The sequence below is a fragment of the Manis javanica genome, chromosome 2 (assembly GCF_040802235.1).
Source record: "Manis javanica isolate MJ-LG chromosome 2, MJ_LKY, whole genome shotgun sequence".
Classification (NCBI taxonomy): Eukaryota; Metazoa; Chordata; class Mammalia; order Pholidota; family Manidae; genus Manis; species Manis javanica.
This window is the reverse complement of record NC_133157.1, coordinates 64,992,276-65,011,079: the sequence shown is the minus strand read 5'-3', so window position 1 is coordinate 65,011,079 and position 18,804 is coordinate 64,992,276. Positions and strand designations below refer to the sequence as shown.

General features: G+C 40.2%; 1 protein-coding gene across 7 annotated transcripts in view; it reads left to right on the top strand.

Moving 5' to 3' along the window:
- DMRT2 (doublesex and mab-3 related transcription factor 2) overlaps positions 1 to 18,804 on the top strand; it is a 702,131-nt gene that overhangs the window by 308,296 nt on the left and 375,031 nt on the right. For all 7 annotated transcript variants that reach the window (XR_012127744.1, XR_012127746.1, XR_012127745.1 and 4 more), the window contains one exon: positions 13,419 to 13,531. Coding sequence is in view for 3 of the 7 variants with exons in the window: in XM_073228608.1 (XP_073084709.1) it covers positions 13,419 to 13,531 (113 nt within the window). In the remaining 4 variants the exon portion in view is untranslated. Of the gene's footprint in view, positions 1 to 13,418; positions 13,532 to 18,804 lie in introns of those variants that run through there.

Sequence of the window (18,804 nt, the reverse complement as noted above, 5' to 3'; positions counted from 1 at the left end):
TATTGGAAAAGTCCACTTTGTCTTTAAAGCCATGAGCAAACCAGGACACATTCTTGTGACACAGATGAAGAGGAAACCCTAAAACCCAACTCACTCACGAAAGATGAGAAACTGAGATGGCATTCAACAGCACCATTGGAATCAATCCAGAAGGTAATAGAGGAAAGCTTTCACAGTTTGGAGAGAAAACGACTTCCAACATAGGATTATACAACCAGAGATACTCAATTAAGTGTGAGGGTAAAATAAAGACAGGTATCCTCAAATATGTGGGTTTTCAAAGAGTCTTCTTCCAATGTTTCTTAGAAGCTCGTAGAGGAAGAAGTAAGATCCAGGAAATAAGAAATGCAACATGGAAAGCAGCGAGGGGTATTTCCAGGATGACAGAAGGAAAACCCCAGGATTGCCTCTGCTGAGGACTGGGGAGGGACAGTTCAGCTTGGAGCAGCAAGAGGGCAAGAAAATAAATGTAATTAATGAATTTACTTTCTGTATTTGAAATACAGAAAATGGCATTGAGAGGCTTTGAGAGAATGTCAAGATCTAGTTGTGGTACCTAGAACACTACGCATATCCCAGGAAAAGCTAAAGGTTCTATAGGAAAAGAAATGCAGTCAAGTTTAATACTTATCACAGCAGTGAGCAATAATCAGTAGTAACAATAATATGTGTAAGAAATGATGCAAATCTGGACAGTGTGAAATATTAGTGGAGTTATAGGGAATGGTGGTATAAAGGAGCTAAAGTGTTCTCTACCATAGTTAGGAATCAATATATTGTGGTTAAAACTGGGATAGGGAAAGAATAATATAAGCACAATATTATTAATAGTTTCATATCAGAAGGACAGGTAAAAGAGCTGAAAGGGGTTGTTTCTGAGAAAGAGGATGGTGGTGAGGTAGGGAGTGGTGAGTCAGGGGACTGTCCTTTGTTATGTACCTTTGAGTGTTATTGTTTCCAGAAGTTTTATATACTTATCAATGATAAGCAAGCTTCAACTTTGGGAAAATTAAAAACGAATGAGGTGAAATGGAGAGCAGAGGGTTTGTGGTTTCTCTGTCTATGGTGACGTGTGAGGGGGGAGAAAGAAAAAGAAGACACTTCTCAGAAGGCCGCAGTTCAGGTCACCCAGGGCCAGCACATCTGGTTGTAGGAGTTCAGTCTGTCCTTCATTGGGCCGCATGACCCCTCTAGGTCCAGTTATGAGGTGTGTCCCAATTTCTCTGAAGCAGTGTGCACCCATACATCCTTACAGGTCTGCAGGATATTTTTACATGAGTTGCATGGAAGCAAATGTGATTTTTTTTATTCTTTGGAATTCTAACATTTGGCCTGGATTGTAACACATTCAAAAATCCCTCTCAAAACATGCTCTTAGCATTTTCAAAGGTTAAAATCTGGAAGGGAAAAACAGAACTGTTGGTATGGAGGTCAAAGGTAATTTGTTTACAACCTTCACTCTTTTCTGATCTGACCTATTTACTTGGGCATCAATCCCCTGCACACTCTCACCATCTTCAAACAAAAAATGTTCGCCTCCATATCCATGGGCCCATGAGGTAGCCAGATGATTGGATTCTTTGGGGGTAGTGATTCACCCTGCAACTGAGGGAGAGGAAAACTGCTATGACAGAATAGGTATGGAAACCAGAGCCCTATTAAGCTCATAACCTGAATGAATGTTCTTATCTTCCTGTGTCCCTTTTAAATCAACATGCCCAATTTTATGCTTTTTTTTTTTTATTACATGTGATACCATTTGAGGAGAAGAAACTTGATTCTTGTAACAGGTCTGTTCTTTGCTAGGTGGTACACTCAGCTCTTACAAAAAGTTCCCATAATATATTTCTGGACACCTTGTATATATCTGATAAAAGAGTGAAAAGCTGATATTGTTTGTAGACTGAAGTGTCATGCTGCTTTTGGAAAGTGTGTGTAATTGATAGGACAGTGGTTGAGTCTGTTCAGGTATGCCATGTAGCCTGGTGGTTCCTATTCCACCATAAATTGTACTTCAAAGATACGGTAAGTAAAGTGATGTTGTGATCCCCCATGTGGGTACGTAGAAGTGTATGTACATTCATACACACATACGTTTAAGTTCAGAGTAAATTATACACCACATGGCAAGGATAAAGTCATGGTTAAAAAGAAAAGGGCATAACATTGCTAAGGTGAACCAAGGGCAGGAGCTTTAGGAATGCAGCAGTGGAAGCAGATTAGAAGTTGGAAGATCGACACTAAAAGGTGAAAAGTGAAGCCTTTTTGTGGATCTGGAAGAGTTTTTGTTCAACTTTCTTCCACTATAAACAAGGAAATGGCTGTGCAGGAGGAAGGAAGTGACATTTTCTAGGTACATAGTTAGTAGCAGAGTTAAATCTAGACACAACTTGCCTAATCCATGGTCCAGTTTGTTTTGCAATTGATTCTGTTGCTTGAGTAGTTACATAGTAAAAGGATTCAGAGATCATTATGCTGGAATTTAGGACACACACTGGTCAGGCTTTCCTGTGACCACAGCGTGGGCAGTGTTGACGTGGCAAATGGGTGAAAAAGTTAAGTACTGATACCAGCAGAAATGACCTGTTGTTCATTAGAATTCAGCTTGGAAACTAAATAGTTCAGAGATTGTTGAAGATAAAAGGAAGTTCTTTTTAAATACATCAGTAGCAGGAATTTGAGACAAAATGGGTTGATTGCATTTTTTTCTGGTCATTTTTTAGATCTCAGAAATACATTGCTGTATAGATAACTGCTTCCAAGAATTGACAAGAGTGTTGAGACTGGCCGATAACTCAGCATGGAGAAGGGATTGGGGGAAGGCACAGGGCTTAAGGTACAGTGACAGGGTCCAAATATGGAGAGGGGACAGGTACTCCTTGAGTGAAAGGGGCTAGCGTTTCTTTAGTGTGTTGTGTAAGTCAGAGTCCCAGGAGGAAATAGATGGCACACTCAAGTTGGGTAACTGAGAATTTAATAAAGGGACTATTTGGGAAGGTGTAGGCCTTTCCAAGATTCAGGAAGATCTTGAAGGCCAAGATTCAGGGAAGGCAACACTGATATTGGAGCTGGCTGCAGTGGAGCCCACCCCCCTAGGCCAGAAGGGGCAAGTGGATGGGACCTGGAAGAGAATAGCTATAGTTTTAGGAAAAGGTTACTGGCAGGAGACATAAGTGTAAGGATGTAGCCAAATCATGTGATCTGGTAGGAAAGGAAACACAGGACAAAGAAAACAGACCTTCGCTCTTCTCCCACACTCTTATCTCCTACTGGTACCTTCTTTTACCATCCCAGCAAGAAGCTGGAAGGTATTGGAGTTCATTGATAGTCTATATGCATCAGCTTCCAGGACACAGAGCAGGGCAGAGGAAGGCAGAAAGTGGATCTGAAGGGTGAATGCAGATATCTAGGACAGGGGTCTTGTGGGGTTGTGACACATTTTCCACAAATTGCATATTAATTTTTTGTCTAAATAGACCTTTTCAAAAACCATTTTTTTCCCTCAAGACAATAGCTTATGGTAACATTACCAGGTTTTGGAAACAATAGCAAAAGACTAACTCTGTGAGTGCTCCTTAGCATGTTTTTATGATCCCTGCTATTATGTGGGACTGTCCTTTCATTTAACGTACTAAGGTTGCTTTCCCAGGCTTGTTGGAACCTATTTGACCTTATGTGCTTTTAAAAAATCCATCTCACTTGGTTAAATGGAATATGTAGGTCATATGGCAAAGTTTGCTATGAGAACTTAGTCATCTTCCCTTTAGTTCTGACCCACAATAACCACTGTGTTTTCCAGGTGTAAAGGAATGTGAGACTGTTTAGTTTGAAAGTGCATCAATTTCAGTGGAAGCAGGAGAGCTTGTGCTCACAGAGGCAACTTCTGCAATGTGAGGTTACATCTTGCCTTAGTGTTTGTGAGTTCATCAGTATATTTTATCAGTTCACTTTGGGGTATGTAGACCTATTGGTAATTGACATTACAAAACCATTGTAATAAATTAGTGCATATAAGTTACTTTTCATTCTAATTCATTAACTAAGATATACAACTGCCAAATGAACAGGAATGCTTATTTGGACATTTGAATGGGTCTCCTAATAGTGATGATGATGAAGCTGCTGATGTTGATGCTGACGGTGGTCAACAGTTACTGAGTCCTTACTGTGGGTGTAGGAGAGCTGAATATATCAACAACCCAATGGGTGGGTCCCTATTTTACATAGGAGGAAATAGGCTGGAGAAGTTAAGTAACTTGGCTAAAGTCACACGGCTAGTAAGTGATAGAGTCAGGATTCTGTGTTCTAAACATGAGTATTTAATAAATAAAATGAAGACCAGGAAGCATCTTACTGAACAAAATAAATGTTTACCCTTAATTTCCTCTACTGTTAAATAGGGTTAATAATGGAACCAACCTCATAATAGAGCTGTTAAAATCATTAAATGGCTAGTACTGTAAAGTACTTAAAACAAGATCTAACATGTAAGGGAAGTAGGTTAGCATCGTGGCTGAGAGCATAGATTGCTAGGATTCAGATCCCAGCTCTGACATTTACTAGGTATTGTAATTTGAACAAATAATTTAACCTCTCTGGGTCTTGGTTTTCTCATCTGAAAATGGGAATGACAAGAGTAAATAACTTACATGGTTATATGTAGATTAAATAAGTTAATATTTATTAAGCTCTCAGTGCTTGTTGAATAAAGTTAGCTTTTACTGTTATGTGGATCAAGGCACCCATTTCCTGCTATAATGCTTGAACATTGAAAAATTTATATTTCCTCTATCTTTTTAGTTATTTATCAGTTCACTAATACTTCTCCAAATATATTATTTCCTGAGTGACATATTACAGTTCTTCAGATAATAATTTATTTTAAATTCCAGACTCTTTATTTCTTAGATAACATAGTGGATGCTATGATGTTTAGACTGATTCCTTATCGAAACTGAGGCACTCATTTTTTCACTTGCCAGGACTTTTGGCTGCTGAGGACTCATGTCTGACTTCCTGTCTGGGAATTGCCCTTGGCCAAAGGGAGCTGTCTTACTCAAGGTTACAGCCTTCCCTGAAGGAAGGCCGTATCCAGTGGCTGGCCAAATGGGTGTAGGAGGTCCTGGGCTCCATGCCTCATTAGGGACATTGCTGCAGAGCCATTTCAACCCCTGACCTTTACATAAGGTCAGTTGAGGGTGCAGTTGTAAATGTATCATACAGTTCAAATTCTCCCTGCATTCATGCCCACTGATCTTGCTCCTGCACAGGGGCTGTTCCCAAGACAACTCACCAGCAAACTTCCTCTGTGCAAATTATTGTGTTAGAGTCTATCCAGGGAAGCTGACCTATGACTGTAGGTACCAGGAACTGACTTAAGAAGCAGATTCCAGAATGGGATTTTTTAACTGGGTGACCTGTCAATTGGCTGGAAATGAAGCCCCATTCACTGATGGCAGAGGGGCTGCTGATAACTCCTGCTATGTGGTTACAGAGCCATAGTTAAAATGGTCACTGGTGTTGAACTTGAATGAGACAAAGGTGGAAGGGAATGCACTGCTGGGTGCAATATTTCAGGCTTTCGAAAGGTTCATGTAGTAGTTAGAAGGGCTGTGGAATTGGATAGCTCTTGCTAGGGTCTGTTGAGGAACTGAAAAGAGACAATGATAGGCTGTGGGTGATTAATTACAAGTTTAATCCTAGGTGTGAAAGCCAGAAATCCCATGACAGCATATAAAAGATTCTCATCTCCTGCAGTTGGAGAAGAGCCATAATTTAGCTCTCAGTGGTTAGGGTGGCAGAGCACTCGGAGGAGGCTAAAATCTCCACTCTGGCAAGTCTGTCCTGCTGAGCCTAGGACACTGATTGGAAAGAACTGAGATCATGTGATTTGGCATGGTGACAATACACTTGCAAATTCTGTATCCTTAAAATATTTTTCTTTCTCCCTCAACCCTCTGGGCCGGCAGTGGGTCTGCTCCTCCCTCTACAGTCTAGCTCGCATCCCTCTTTGAAATAGATAAGGAAGTATTTGTGTTGGACGACGTGTAGCCGCTCAGGATTACCATCACCACCTTCCTGGCCACCAGACCAACAATTAGGGTCAGATTTAGCATAACCTAGCAGGGGAAGTGCTTTTTTGCTGAGGGAGGAAAGGACCTATATTCCAAGAAGCTGCAGGAATTAGCCACCTTATATGAGAGGAGATGGGAAAATATGGATCTTATGAGTCCTGAATCAAGTGGGAGGCAGGAGCTATACAGCTGGATCAGGCAAGTGTGTTGATGTGGGAGCATTCTGTTATGATACAAGATTTAATGCCTGGGAAGGACCGCAGGCTGTGATGCTGGCATGCTGCTGCAATTGCTCTGAAAGCTTGGAGAAAATGGTGGTCCCCCTGAGTGGAGAATTGCTAGAGCTGTCATGGAAGATGATAAAACCCTCCGAGAAGAGGGCCTGGCAGTCTGCAAACCCCATCAACCAGCTATATTCTGTGTGAGGGTTTAAAGGACACTCCACTAACCACAGTGATAAAGAATGCCCTGGTGAGAGGGGCCACGGCATTGCTGAGAGGCTTGGTAGCTGGCTGTCCTCTGAGGTCAGGGCCGATAGAAGGGTGCTGTGGTAGAACTGGACTCGGATGCAATGGGACTGAGTGGAGCTTGATATTACAGGACAGGTGGGGGCACTTGCTCATCAGAAGCAAGATGGGAGTGGTTCCAGTAATACACAGCAAGGTTGGAATGGCAGCCTGGCAGCCTGACCCTCAGAGAGCTTTGGAGATCATTAATAAAATACAATATTCTTAAGGGCGAGGATCAGGGAGCCAATGAGAGTGTTATTTAACCAAAGGAATCAAGGGTTTAAGATCAGGAGTCTGAGAGAAGCTGCTTTAATAGCAATTCACAATTCCTAACCCTGCATCAGGACCTGAGCCAATCTTCAGTCTTCACTGAAACCCAGTTGGTAAAGGAGAGGCTAAGTATTCAGGAAGAATGAACTTCTAATGCCATAACAACTCCATACATTAACTGTACTCCCAAGTCATTCCCCAAAAGGAACTATGGCCATCTACTTGGGAAACCATGCATTGGGGAATGTATCAAATATTCTGTGGACTCTTGGACACATAGTCCAATTTGATATTGAATTTTAAGGCCCCAAAACATTATCACTGCCCTCCTGTTAAAGTAGAGACATATGGGAGTAAGGTTATAAATGAGGTACTGGCCAGGTTTGGCTCACAGTGGGTCCACTGGGTCTAGGGGCCCACCCAGTGGTTATTTTCTTGGTCCAATTATACAACTGGAAGGACATCTTTGGTAATTGGAGGAAACACCCACCCCGGTCAGTTCTTTGGACTATGTGGTAAAAATTTTCATAATGAGAAAGACCAATTGGAGGCCTCCAAATCTGCTTTATGCCTGGTGTTTAATATAGTAAGTAAAAATAATAGCATGTCCATTAGAACTACAGAGATTAGTGTCACCATGAAAATCCTAAATAATTCAGGAGTGGTAGTGTTCATTATATTTCCAGTTAATTCACTGCACTGGCACTTACAAAAACCAAATGATCCTAGAAAATGGTAGTGGACTTCCACACATTCAACCAAGTAGTGTCCCCAACTACAACTGCTGTTTTAGATGTGGTAATCTTTACTTATTAATATGTCCTCAGGTACATGTATATGCCCATTGATTTGGCAAATAGTGCCTTTTCTATCTCCATAAAGAAGGAAGACCAGATGCAGTTTGCATTTGCATGGAATTGTCAACAATATATATTCTTGGTCTTGCCGCAAAGCTATGTTTACTCTCCCACCTTCAATACGGTCTACCAGTTTACTCTTTTATGATACAGTCCAAAGGGAACTAGACCATTTGGAAATTTTGTGGAACATTACATTGGTCCACAGTATTGATGACATTTGTTATTTGGACGAGATGAAAAAAATATGGAGAATACACTGGAGGCCCTCCTACAACACATGCTATCCAGAGAGTGGGAGCAAAAATTCAGGGTCTTGAAACATCACTGAAATTTTAGGGGTCCCATGGTCTGGTGCATGCTAGGGCATTCACTTCACTAAGGGGAAAAAGATTGTATCTTGTTCCTGGCATCACCTAGTCTCTTAGTCTCCTGATCTGAGAAAGCCCCAAGGGATTGGAGTAAGGCCATGCCAATTGTAGCAGAATATTATACGCCATTTTAAAAATGGATCCTGGTGTACCACTGGGCCCTGGTAGAGATGGAGCACCTGAACATGGAATATCCAGTGACCATAATGAGCTCAGTTCTATTTGTGCCATAAAGTCTATTTGTGCCAGAAATCCATTGTTAAGATGGAAGTGGTACATCCAGGATTGAGCAAGAACATGGTCAGAGAGGGCAAATAAATGCTTAAACATGCTCCTAGACAACCATATCATCTACCACTATCCCAGTTACTCTATTTCAGCTTGTACCTGCAGGGGAGGGTCTCTATGTCCAAATGACAGGAGAGGGACAAGTCTGAACTCGTTCATGGGTTGAGGGTATACTGAAAATGGTTTCCTGCTGCACCATAGCCCTACTCATGGGTGGCCCAGAAAGGTGTAGGGGAATTACTTCCAATGGTCAGAGCTTGGGCAGGTGATCTGGCATCCACATAGTGTGGAAAGAAATGTGTATAAAAGACTGTATATGGATATGGGCAGTGGTGGATGGTTGGCAGTTTGCCAAAACCTTGGAAGAAGAAAGACCAGGATATTAGAGGCAAAGAGATTTGGGAAGTCACAGGCATGTAAATGATCTATGTGAGTGGGCATGAAGTTTGAAGGCCTTTGTATCACTTGGTTATTCCTATTGGGAAGCTACTTTCATGGAAAAGGCACTAAAGAGAATGACTTGAGCAGTTGAGGTCAGCCAGACTGCAACTGACTGCTCCACTTTTGGCACAATAGGCACATAAGCAGAGTTTCCTTGATGACGGAAATGGGAAGCCCAGCGCATGGGCTCCCACTCACAAAGCTGTGTGAGCTAATGTCCCACTTCCCAGCCTGTCCAATCTGAGCTCCTGATGCAGGGCAGTCCTTGCAAACCAACCAGCCACTCTGTACCCCCTTACACTCTAAATGGGAGCAATGATTCATCTTGACTGGAATTGATGTGTGTTCTAGATGTGGGTTTGCCTTTCCTGATGAGGGGGCCATGGCACCCCACTATTTGGTAGTGTACAGAGGGTTATATTCACTGAAACAGGAAGCCACAAAGTATTGCCTCAGACAAGGGACTCATAAATGAGGATGGCACTGAGAACATGACCAAGGATGCACCTGTCCTACTATATACCATATTACTCAGAAGCAGGCAGCTCACAAGGGAAGTGGGACAGCTTTTTGATGGTGTAGCTGGGGTGCCAGTTGTGAGGTGGTAACCTGTGAGGATGGACTACTATACTACAGGTGCATTATACACTCTAAATTCACTTCCATAGGCTGTATCCTTCATAGGTGGCATACTTGCGCCCAGGAACCAAGGGATGGGAATGGAAGTAACCCAGCTTATTATCATTTCAAGTGACCTACTTGGAGGCATTTGTACTTTGTATTTCTGCAACTCTAAGCTCTTTAGTTCAAGAGGTGCCCAGAGACAGAACACTTCATAGGAGACACAGCAAGAATCCTACTACTTTCTAAGGCGTCATTGAAGCTTAGCTAGTTTGGACTCTGATTGTCAACACATCATAAGACAAGAAAATGACTCATCATCCCAGCAGGAGTAATAGACCCTCCCTAATCATTTAGGAGAAGATAGGGCTGCTTTTAAGTAACACTGGGCGGGGAAGAGTGCCTTGGTGCTCAGGTGATCTAATGGGGATGTTTCTTGGGTCTCTCCTGTACAGTTTTGATAGTAAGTGGTCAAGCGCTGCAGTGACAGCCTGAGTGGGGCATTTGGACCAGGGGCTTAGGTGCTTCAGAAATGAGGGTCTGAGTCCACACATGGTAAACCACCAAGACTTACGGAGGTGCTAGCAGAGGATAAAAGGATAACATAGACATGAGTACCAAGTATGTCCTTGTGACCAGCTGCAAAGGCAGTTTTAATTTTCTCAATAACTGTCCTCTTGAAAATGTCCCCAGGAAAAAGCACAAACTAGATAGAATCTCATGGGAGTTGTTTCCAGATGGAATGGACTCGCTGTATGAAGCAAGTGGTGTTGGGTGGCAAGGAGCAATTGCTAGTGGATCTGCAGTGTACCCAAATTCTGCTGCAGGGTGAGGCATTTATTTCTCCAGCTACCACGAGTAGTGACTTCTGACCACTTGCAGCTGAGTACCTTTTGGGGAAATGCCCTCAACTGAATAAAGCTGCTTCACCCAGGTCTACATACACCCTGTCTCTGGGTATAGCCTGTATTCAATGACTGGTCAAAACCTGGGGATTAATGTTGAGCTCCCTTTGTCTTGATTTGGGACACCTTTGATGGGCTGTTCCAGCCCCTTGGCCCCTGTAGAATTGTCTGAGGCTATGGTTTCAGCACTGTGGCTCAGTTTCTCACTTTGCTCAGTCCTGCTCTTGCTGCTCTCTCAGAGAACGTATTCCCCATTAAATCTCTTCATGCAAATCTCCATCCCCAAAGTCTGTTTCCTGAGAAACCCAAACTATGACAGGTACATAATCTCTAAGCCATAAAACCCAAGGGATGCTTGCTGTCCCTTGTTATTGCACACTGAATTTTGTTAACTTCAGGTTTTATAGAGAGGTCTTTCCTGGCATTACGGTTGGCTTTTAAATGAATCCTACATGCATTCCTGCAGTCCTCTGTCCTCTTATTGCATTAATTAGAGATACAAAAATTCTCTGAATTCCCAGCTGCATTAAGAGTGTCCGTCAAGGGAGGCATCATCTTGATATGGATTTGCATTTTTCTATGGGTGTCTTTGGTGGCCACGCCAGCTGTCATTTTCAGCTGCTTTGAGCTGGCTCACATTGTCATTGCCCTCTGGATGATGTTAGAGAAAAATTGGATTCATTATTGTAAGCCTATTGTACTGCCTCGACATTTGCACACAGATTGTTTCATTTAGCTCTTAAAACAGGATTGTGAACTAGATATGATGTCTAATTAACAGATAAGGGAAATTGAAACTCACTGAGTTTGAATATCTTTTCAGTACAGTAGCCAGCAGGTTTTAATGGTCCAGATTCTGACTTCAAGTCTAATATTCCCTTTTCTCTTCTCATCTTCACACAATAGCTATTCAGCATGCATGGACTTGTATCTAGTCCCTGGACCAGGCCCAAGGGACTCGCTACATTAAATAATCATCTGTAATGAAGTGGAATCTTCTGAGAGCCTTTGAACCACTCCACATCCCTATTCTGACATGAATCCCTCCAAGTCATGGGTATTGTTTCCTTTTTTGGCAAGCCCTTAAGTCCTGGTTTGGGAGTTGCATCCTTGTTCTGGCTAAACATTTCTCCCTTGTATGAGGACAGATCAGTGAAGTGCTCATTTCTAAGCAGCCATAAAAATTCAGTGGAGAAGCTCAGAAAACTCTCTTACTCTTATTTTTCTATTTTCTCCTACAGTCAGTGTTACTTGTAAAGTCACCCTGCTTAGTCACATTGTAGATTTGCAGTCTGTGGCTGGGAAAAGGCTTGTTGGTGAAGCCTGATGCTGAAAAGTAATCTTCTTCAGGAAATGAGTACCAAAGAACCATTATTTTGTGTAATAACAAAGAAACAAAAAGGGTCTCAAGGGAGAGAGTAGTTTGGCAACTGAAGGACAACAGTCATTATTGACTGAATGCTCGAATAAAAATACCTTCAAACTTTGAAAAGTGGGTTTCTGTGTTTTAAATATAGATTCTTACTTTTCAAGTGGGACTGTTTCCAAATGACCTCCTGACTTAAAGGAGGAAAGTTAAGAACAATTGAAGGCAGTTGTGTGGTGGGGGGAAATGAAGTGAGACTAAAGCTGTGGAAACTGCAGAATATGTCTTCTGGTGTTTTATATTTATAATAAAGAGTCTTCAGGTATACATACAAGAATGTGCAATAGGAAATGCACTGTATCCAACTAATGTTTGGTGGCAAATAATTGTCAGTGTCATTGGTTTAGTCTAGAAGGTTCAATAGGACTCATAATGAGGCTGGCCTCTTTGGAAGATGATACAGGGCAACAAATATCGGCCCATCTTCTGATGCTGAGAAGTCCATGTGATTGTTCCCTTAAAAAGAATCTATGAATTTTTTAAAGAAACCCACTTTTCCATACAGCATCCCATCTGGCTGGTAGAATTCAACTTGAGAAAGCAGCTGGTGAGACTGATCTCACTAGGTTGGCAGATTCCTTGGCCATTCTTCAAAACACACTTAAAAAAAAGAGAGAGAAAGGGATTTTTGCCATTTTCCCTGGAAGTGTGACTGTTATATGTGGCTTCCAGGAGAAGAGATGATGGAGACATAGCCCCTATTAATTCCACAAGTGAGTTACAACTGGATGCTCCTAAAGGATTCAACAATTCTATACGTTTTGTTGCAACCCAATTTATTTAAAAAGCACTAAAAACTTAACAACCGAAGTCCTTTCCTTCAGTTGTCACATTCATCACATTTTCTCATATGACATCTTAAAAGAGATTCCCCTCAGCCTGATTTCCCCCTTTTTTCTTATTTCTTTCTTTTGGGGAAGTTTCAGGCTTCCATAAATCATTTTTTATGACTAGTTATCTGAACTCAAAATCTCTTTCAAATAAAGAGGTGCCTTTTGAGTGCTTAATTTAAACATCTAAATATCATTAAAATATATATTTACTGATTTTTAAAATTCTACCTGTATTGAGGTGACTACTCTGGCCCAGACACCATTCCAGTCATGTGACAGCCTCAGGTGAGACAAGTGCCAGAAGCATAGTAGGAAGTTGAAAGATTGTTGGACTACACATCAGCTTCTCACCTTCGAGTGACTAGAGCTGCTGCTGGTGGAGATGGGGAAATGAATGCCATTGATCAACCACATTTTGCTAAGTGTTCAGTTAGGATCTTACTTTAGAGATGTATTTAAATGTTTAAATGGAGGTCCCTGAACTAAAGACATTCCTGACTAATTTGAATGAATGCATCTCCTTAAACTCTTATTGAGCCAATTCCCTAAAAATAATTTCCCTGCCTAAAAATGGTGGCTGATTAAAAGTGGTATATGTAAAAAAGTATTAGTTTTGGTTGAAAGCAACAGAAATCAATGCCAGATAACTGGGAGAGAAGAGAGATTTATTAAAAGGAAATCTGAGTTTTCTCAGGAAATCCAAGGATGAGAGTGCAGCTGGGCCTTAGGAGTAAGCTGAAGGAAGGACCGACTGTCAAGATCCTCTCTCCATGTGTCATCTCTGCTCTTCTCCGTGCGTCAACTTCATTTTCTCCCTTTGCAGAACTGGCTTTCCCTGCTTCTCCAGTTCAGGTGGTGGAAACCATGCCACTGAAGAGCCTCCCATTTCATCTGATACAGACCGTCAGACCGAATAGATGGAGAATATCACTCAAGGTAAGAATTCCCAAGTCTCTGACACAGATGAGTCACATGATCACCACAGGCAGTCAACTGAGACTGGTGGTGGGCTCACATTATTAAAAACTGAACTGCCAGTTGCTCAACCATAGGGGTGGTCAAAGGGTGGAGAAGGCAGGTCTTAGAAAGGGTGACTGAGGGTCTTTGGAAGAAACTGCAGTCAACAAAGTAGTTTTTCACAAAAAGTAAAGCTATTTTGTCTACATTTCTTGCACACACATTAAAAAAAATTGTTGCATGAGAAAATATGGCAATATATTGGGGTTGGCAGCTAGACCTACAGGACAAATCCAGTGCATGATCTGTTTTTGTAATGGTCCATGAACAGTATTTAAAAATGACTGGTAAAAAAAGAAGAAAATGCAACAGAAATTGTATGTGACCTATGGAGCCTAAACTATGTATTATATGGCTCTTTACTGAAAAAGGGGTGAGATAAGCTGACCTCTGCTCTATAGTATGGCTAGTGAGCATGCAGATTCTGCCTGTAGTCAGCTCGGTACCAATCCTGGCTCAGCCATTTTAGAGTGAGACGTAAGGCAGTTTACAAAACTTACCTGCACCTCTGTTTCATCATCTGTAAAATGAGAATAATAATAATAATAATAATAATTATGCCTCTTATAAAGTTATTATGCAGAGTAAATGAGTATCTGTAAATCATTTAGAATAGGGCCTAATATATGTTAGTGTTAATAATTGTGTCAAATCATATAATCCCAGACACGTTTATGTACAAATATATATGAATATTTCATATATAATTAAATGTATATTAATACATACAAATGATATATATTAGTATTTTATTTTTGTGAGTATAATTGTCCATGAAGTGTACTTTTGGATACTACTGTTGAAAGGAAGCCTATAAGGTGATGATTTGGGAAGGAAAAGAGTTATTTTCTAAAAAGTAATCTTAGCTTTTATGTGCATATAAATTTTATAAGACTCCTGAAGAGTCTTAAAGCTGCACAGAGCTATCTTTGGATGTGGTCAGACTGAAAACCAATAACTCATACCATGCCAAATGATAGGAATTTGATATTGTCCTAAATTCTGTTCCCTCCTTTAAAAACAAAATTTACATTCTTACATTAAATGGGAACATTTGTATTATAGTAACACTAAGGTTTCAAAGTTAAATTTAAAGCATTTATAAAACTCTATAGATGCTACTTTGAACACTTATAGTTCTTATACAACATAATATACAATATGGATATAAGAGTATACCTTAAAATCTGTAGGAATAGAATGATCTACCCAATATGATTGCATTTTATCCAGAAACCATCCAAATCTCAGTCTCTGCCCGTTCTCCTGTTCTATCTCCTCTCATATTACCTAAGCACCATACCAGACACAAAGGCTTAGAGGGCATATAAAGGGAAAAATATATAGACAAAATCTACATTTATCTGTAACCATATTTTATATCCCATATTTTCTACGAAAATATCATCCTTGTAATACTTTTATCAGAAATAAAATCTAGGGGTGAAAAAGTATATTTCACTAACTTTATGGTACTTCATTTAACACATAGAGTATAAGACCCCATTTGGAAAAGATCTTTCTGAAAAGGGGGTTATCTCATCAATCAAGCATTTCCTATGTATGTATTGTAAATAACAAATGTATGCCACATGTGTGGCTAGAGGAATGCTGAAAAAACTCTATTGGCATGCTGACGAAATACAGCTAAAATAACTTCTAGCAACCCTGTTCATTACACTAAGCAAAAATTGGGCAAGCCAAATTTATCAATACTGATCTCAGATTTCATCAGAAGGGACTTTTGGACAAGACTCTTTTAGTTACACTTTCCATTTGACATTTCTCATTAGACTCAAAGTGTTCACAGTGCATAAGTCTTTTCATGTAATTCAAAACCAAGTTCATCAAACAGCCTTTCCAACAGAAACAGTAGACACATTTGATTCTTAAAGACATATTTTCTATATTTAGAGAGTCTTCATATGTATGTCAACCCAGAACCTTTGCTTCCTCCTCATCCTGTTTTTTGTTTGTAAGGATTTTTGTTTCTTTGTTTTTGCTTTTCATTAATCATGAAGAAAGGTAATGTCTCCTTGTCAGAACAATATTGGAAATATTATGAGACACTGATTCCCAGGAATCACTCTCTCTCCTGGCCACTTAATGAAATAGAATGCTCTAGTTAGGGCTTTGGAGTAAACCTCCTTCTGTCCCCCTGACTCCAGGATTGGTTTGTGCCTCTAAGTGACTCTTATTTTTCCTGAACACTCCATGTCCGTAGGATGAAGAGTAAATCACAAAATAGTTCTTCCCTGTTGAGATGAATGATGAGTGTCAGGTTGTATGTTATACTCATCTTATTCTTTTATTCTTTCCTCACCTCCAGTTGTCTTCCAACAGGCCCCATAGTTCTTGTCCTATAGGCAGGGTAAGAAAAGAAGCAATGTGGGAAACTAAGAAACTTAACTTCCTAAAGAAGCTACCTATTTTAAAACTTATTTTAATGCAAAAGACAGTGTCACTGTTCATACCCATTCTCCCCTCTCTGTAATTAGGCATTATGTACACAGAGCCTTTCCCTTGACTAGTCTAGAGTCAGGCACTGGTCAAAACTAAGCTAACTGTATTCTTGCTCCTGGAAAGCTGAGATGTGGACTGGAATGGTCAGGAGTCCATGACTCCTTGGAGCCAAGTGAAGATTGAGCCATGGCAGTAAAGAGAACTTCTTTGCAGTATGGACACTCAGCATGTCTTGTGTCTGTGTTTCTCAAGGCTTAGCTGTTCAAAGATTCTTTCAGTACCTTCCTTTTGCTCAAACTGATCAGAATTGACTTCTGTTGCTTGAAAGCAAGATAGTTTGGGTGTTTGGGTGAAGGCAAATTATTTGGGTGAATATTGATGAATTGAAAGTGTCTCTATGGCTAAAGGTGTAACATGTTACTGGAATTGGAGCTAGTCCAGCTGTAGAGGTCTACCCATCAAAATATTTTTAAGGTATAATTCACTGAGATTTATGATGACCTTCATGTAAACTAGACTTCAGCTTTGTAGCTCTTGATATTCTTTGATCATTCCAAATCAATAATTCCCCGCCCTCCTATTGGGTTGGCTCTCTGTACTGTAGGGAGGTGAACCTGGGCTCAGAATCGTTCTGTATAAGAAAACAGGGGAGTGAGACAGCAGGATCGAAATTAGGCTAAAGCTCATGCGGCCGTCTGTGAGACCTAGTGTTTTTTGTCAAGGAGTTTATTTTCCACAAGCAGTTACTCATTTTGTACACTTCTGTTGCACTTATTTATCAGATGTGATTGTGTGGAATATTCTTTTGATATTCAACCATGTCCCTGGTGCCACATGATACTTGGTATACAATGGGTATATATGAAGAGTGTTTGTTGAACAAATGAGCATACTTATAAGAAAAATCATCTTACCTCAATTTATATATCACTTGAGGTCCTAAAATTTTTATGAAAAACAGAATTCTTGCTAGTTGAATCAGATTTTAAGTATATTTATCTCATGTGTTATTTCAAAGACTTACATTCTGATGCTTTTTGTGATGGAAATAATCACTTCCAATTTATACTTCTAATAGTTCAGATTGTCATGTCACAGCTTACATCAAGGAACAGGGGTAAATACCTCTCACTGTAAGCAACATAATTTATCTGAATGTGATTCTAGATGCCTAGGCCTCAAGTCTGTACTTATGAAAAATTAAAGCAGGAAATTCAGAATAATGGGGGTTAGCAGAAGTAGAGGAGAGACCTACCCAGCAGGGGAGGGCCTTACAGGGGATTTATTGATCAATTAACAATCGGTATCACAAGTCAGATGCTAAGATCAGAGTTGTTTTTTTTTTTTTAAAGCTGACACAATTTGAACATTTTCTCCCTAGTATATCTTTCCATATCAGCACATAAGATGTATTATAATTTATTTAATCTTTATTTTCTCAATAATATTTTTCTTCTTTTTTTTCTTATTAAGTTATCATTGATATACAATTGTATGAAGGTTTCACATGAGCAACATTGTGGTTACTACATTCACCCATATTATTGAGTCCTCCCAACACCCCATTGCAGTCACTGTCCATCAGCATAGTAAAATAATATAGAGTTGCTATTTGTCTTCTCGTGCTATACTGTCTTCCCCATGACCCCCCCTACATTATGGGTGCTAATCATAATGCCCTTAATCCTCTTCTCCCTCCATCCCCCACACCCTCCCCAACCCCTTTCCCTTTGGTAACCACTAGGCCCTTCTTAGAGTCTGTAAGTCTGCTGCTGCTTTGTTCCTTCAGTATTGTTTTGTTGTTATACTCCACTAATGACTGAAATCATTTGGTACTTCCCTTTCTCTGCCTGGCTTATTTCACTGAGCATAATTCAACTACCTCCATCCATGTTGTTGCAAATGGTAAAATCTGTTTTCTTCTTATGGCTGAATAATATTCCATTGTATGTATGTACTACATCTTCTTTATAAATTCATCTATTGATGGACACTTAGGTTGCTTCCAAATCTTGGCTATTGTAAATAGTGCTGTGATAAACATAGGGGTTCAGATGTCTTTTTGAATCTGGGATTCTGTTTTCTTTGGGTAAATTCCTAGGAGTGAAATTCCTGCGTCAAATAGTATTTCTATTTTCAGTTTTTTGAGGAACCTCCATATTGCTTTCCACAATAGTTGAACTAATTTACTTTCCCACCAGCAGTGTAGGAGAGTTCCCCTTTCTCCACATCCTCACCAGCATTTGTTGTTGCTTGTCTTTTGGATGTTGGCCATCCTAACTGGTGTGAGGTGATATCTCATTGTGGTTTTAATTTGCATTTCCCTGATGATTACAAATGTGAAGCATCTTTGCATGTGCCTATTGGCCATCTGAATTTCTTCTTTGGAGAAGTGTCTGTTCATATCCTCCACCCATTTTTTAATAGGGTTATTTGCTTTTTGGGTGTAGAGGCATGTGAGTTCTTTATATATTTTGGATGTTAATCCCTTGTCAGATATGTCATTTGTAAATATATTCTCCCATACTGTAGGATGCCTTTTTGTTCTGCTGATGGTGTCCTTTGCTGTACAGAAGCTTTTTAGCATAATGTAGTCTCATTTGTTCATTTTTTATTTTGTTTCCCTTGCCCTAGGAGATGTGTTCAGGAAAACCTGCTCATATTTATATTCAAGAGATTTTTGCCTGTGTTTTCTTCTAAGAGTTTTATGGTTTTATGACTTACATTCA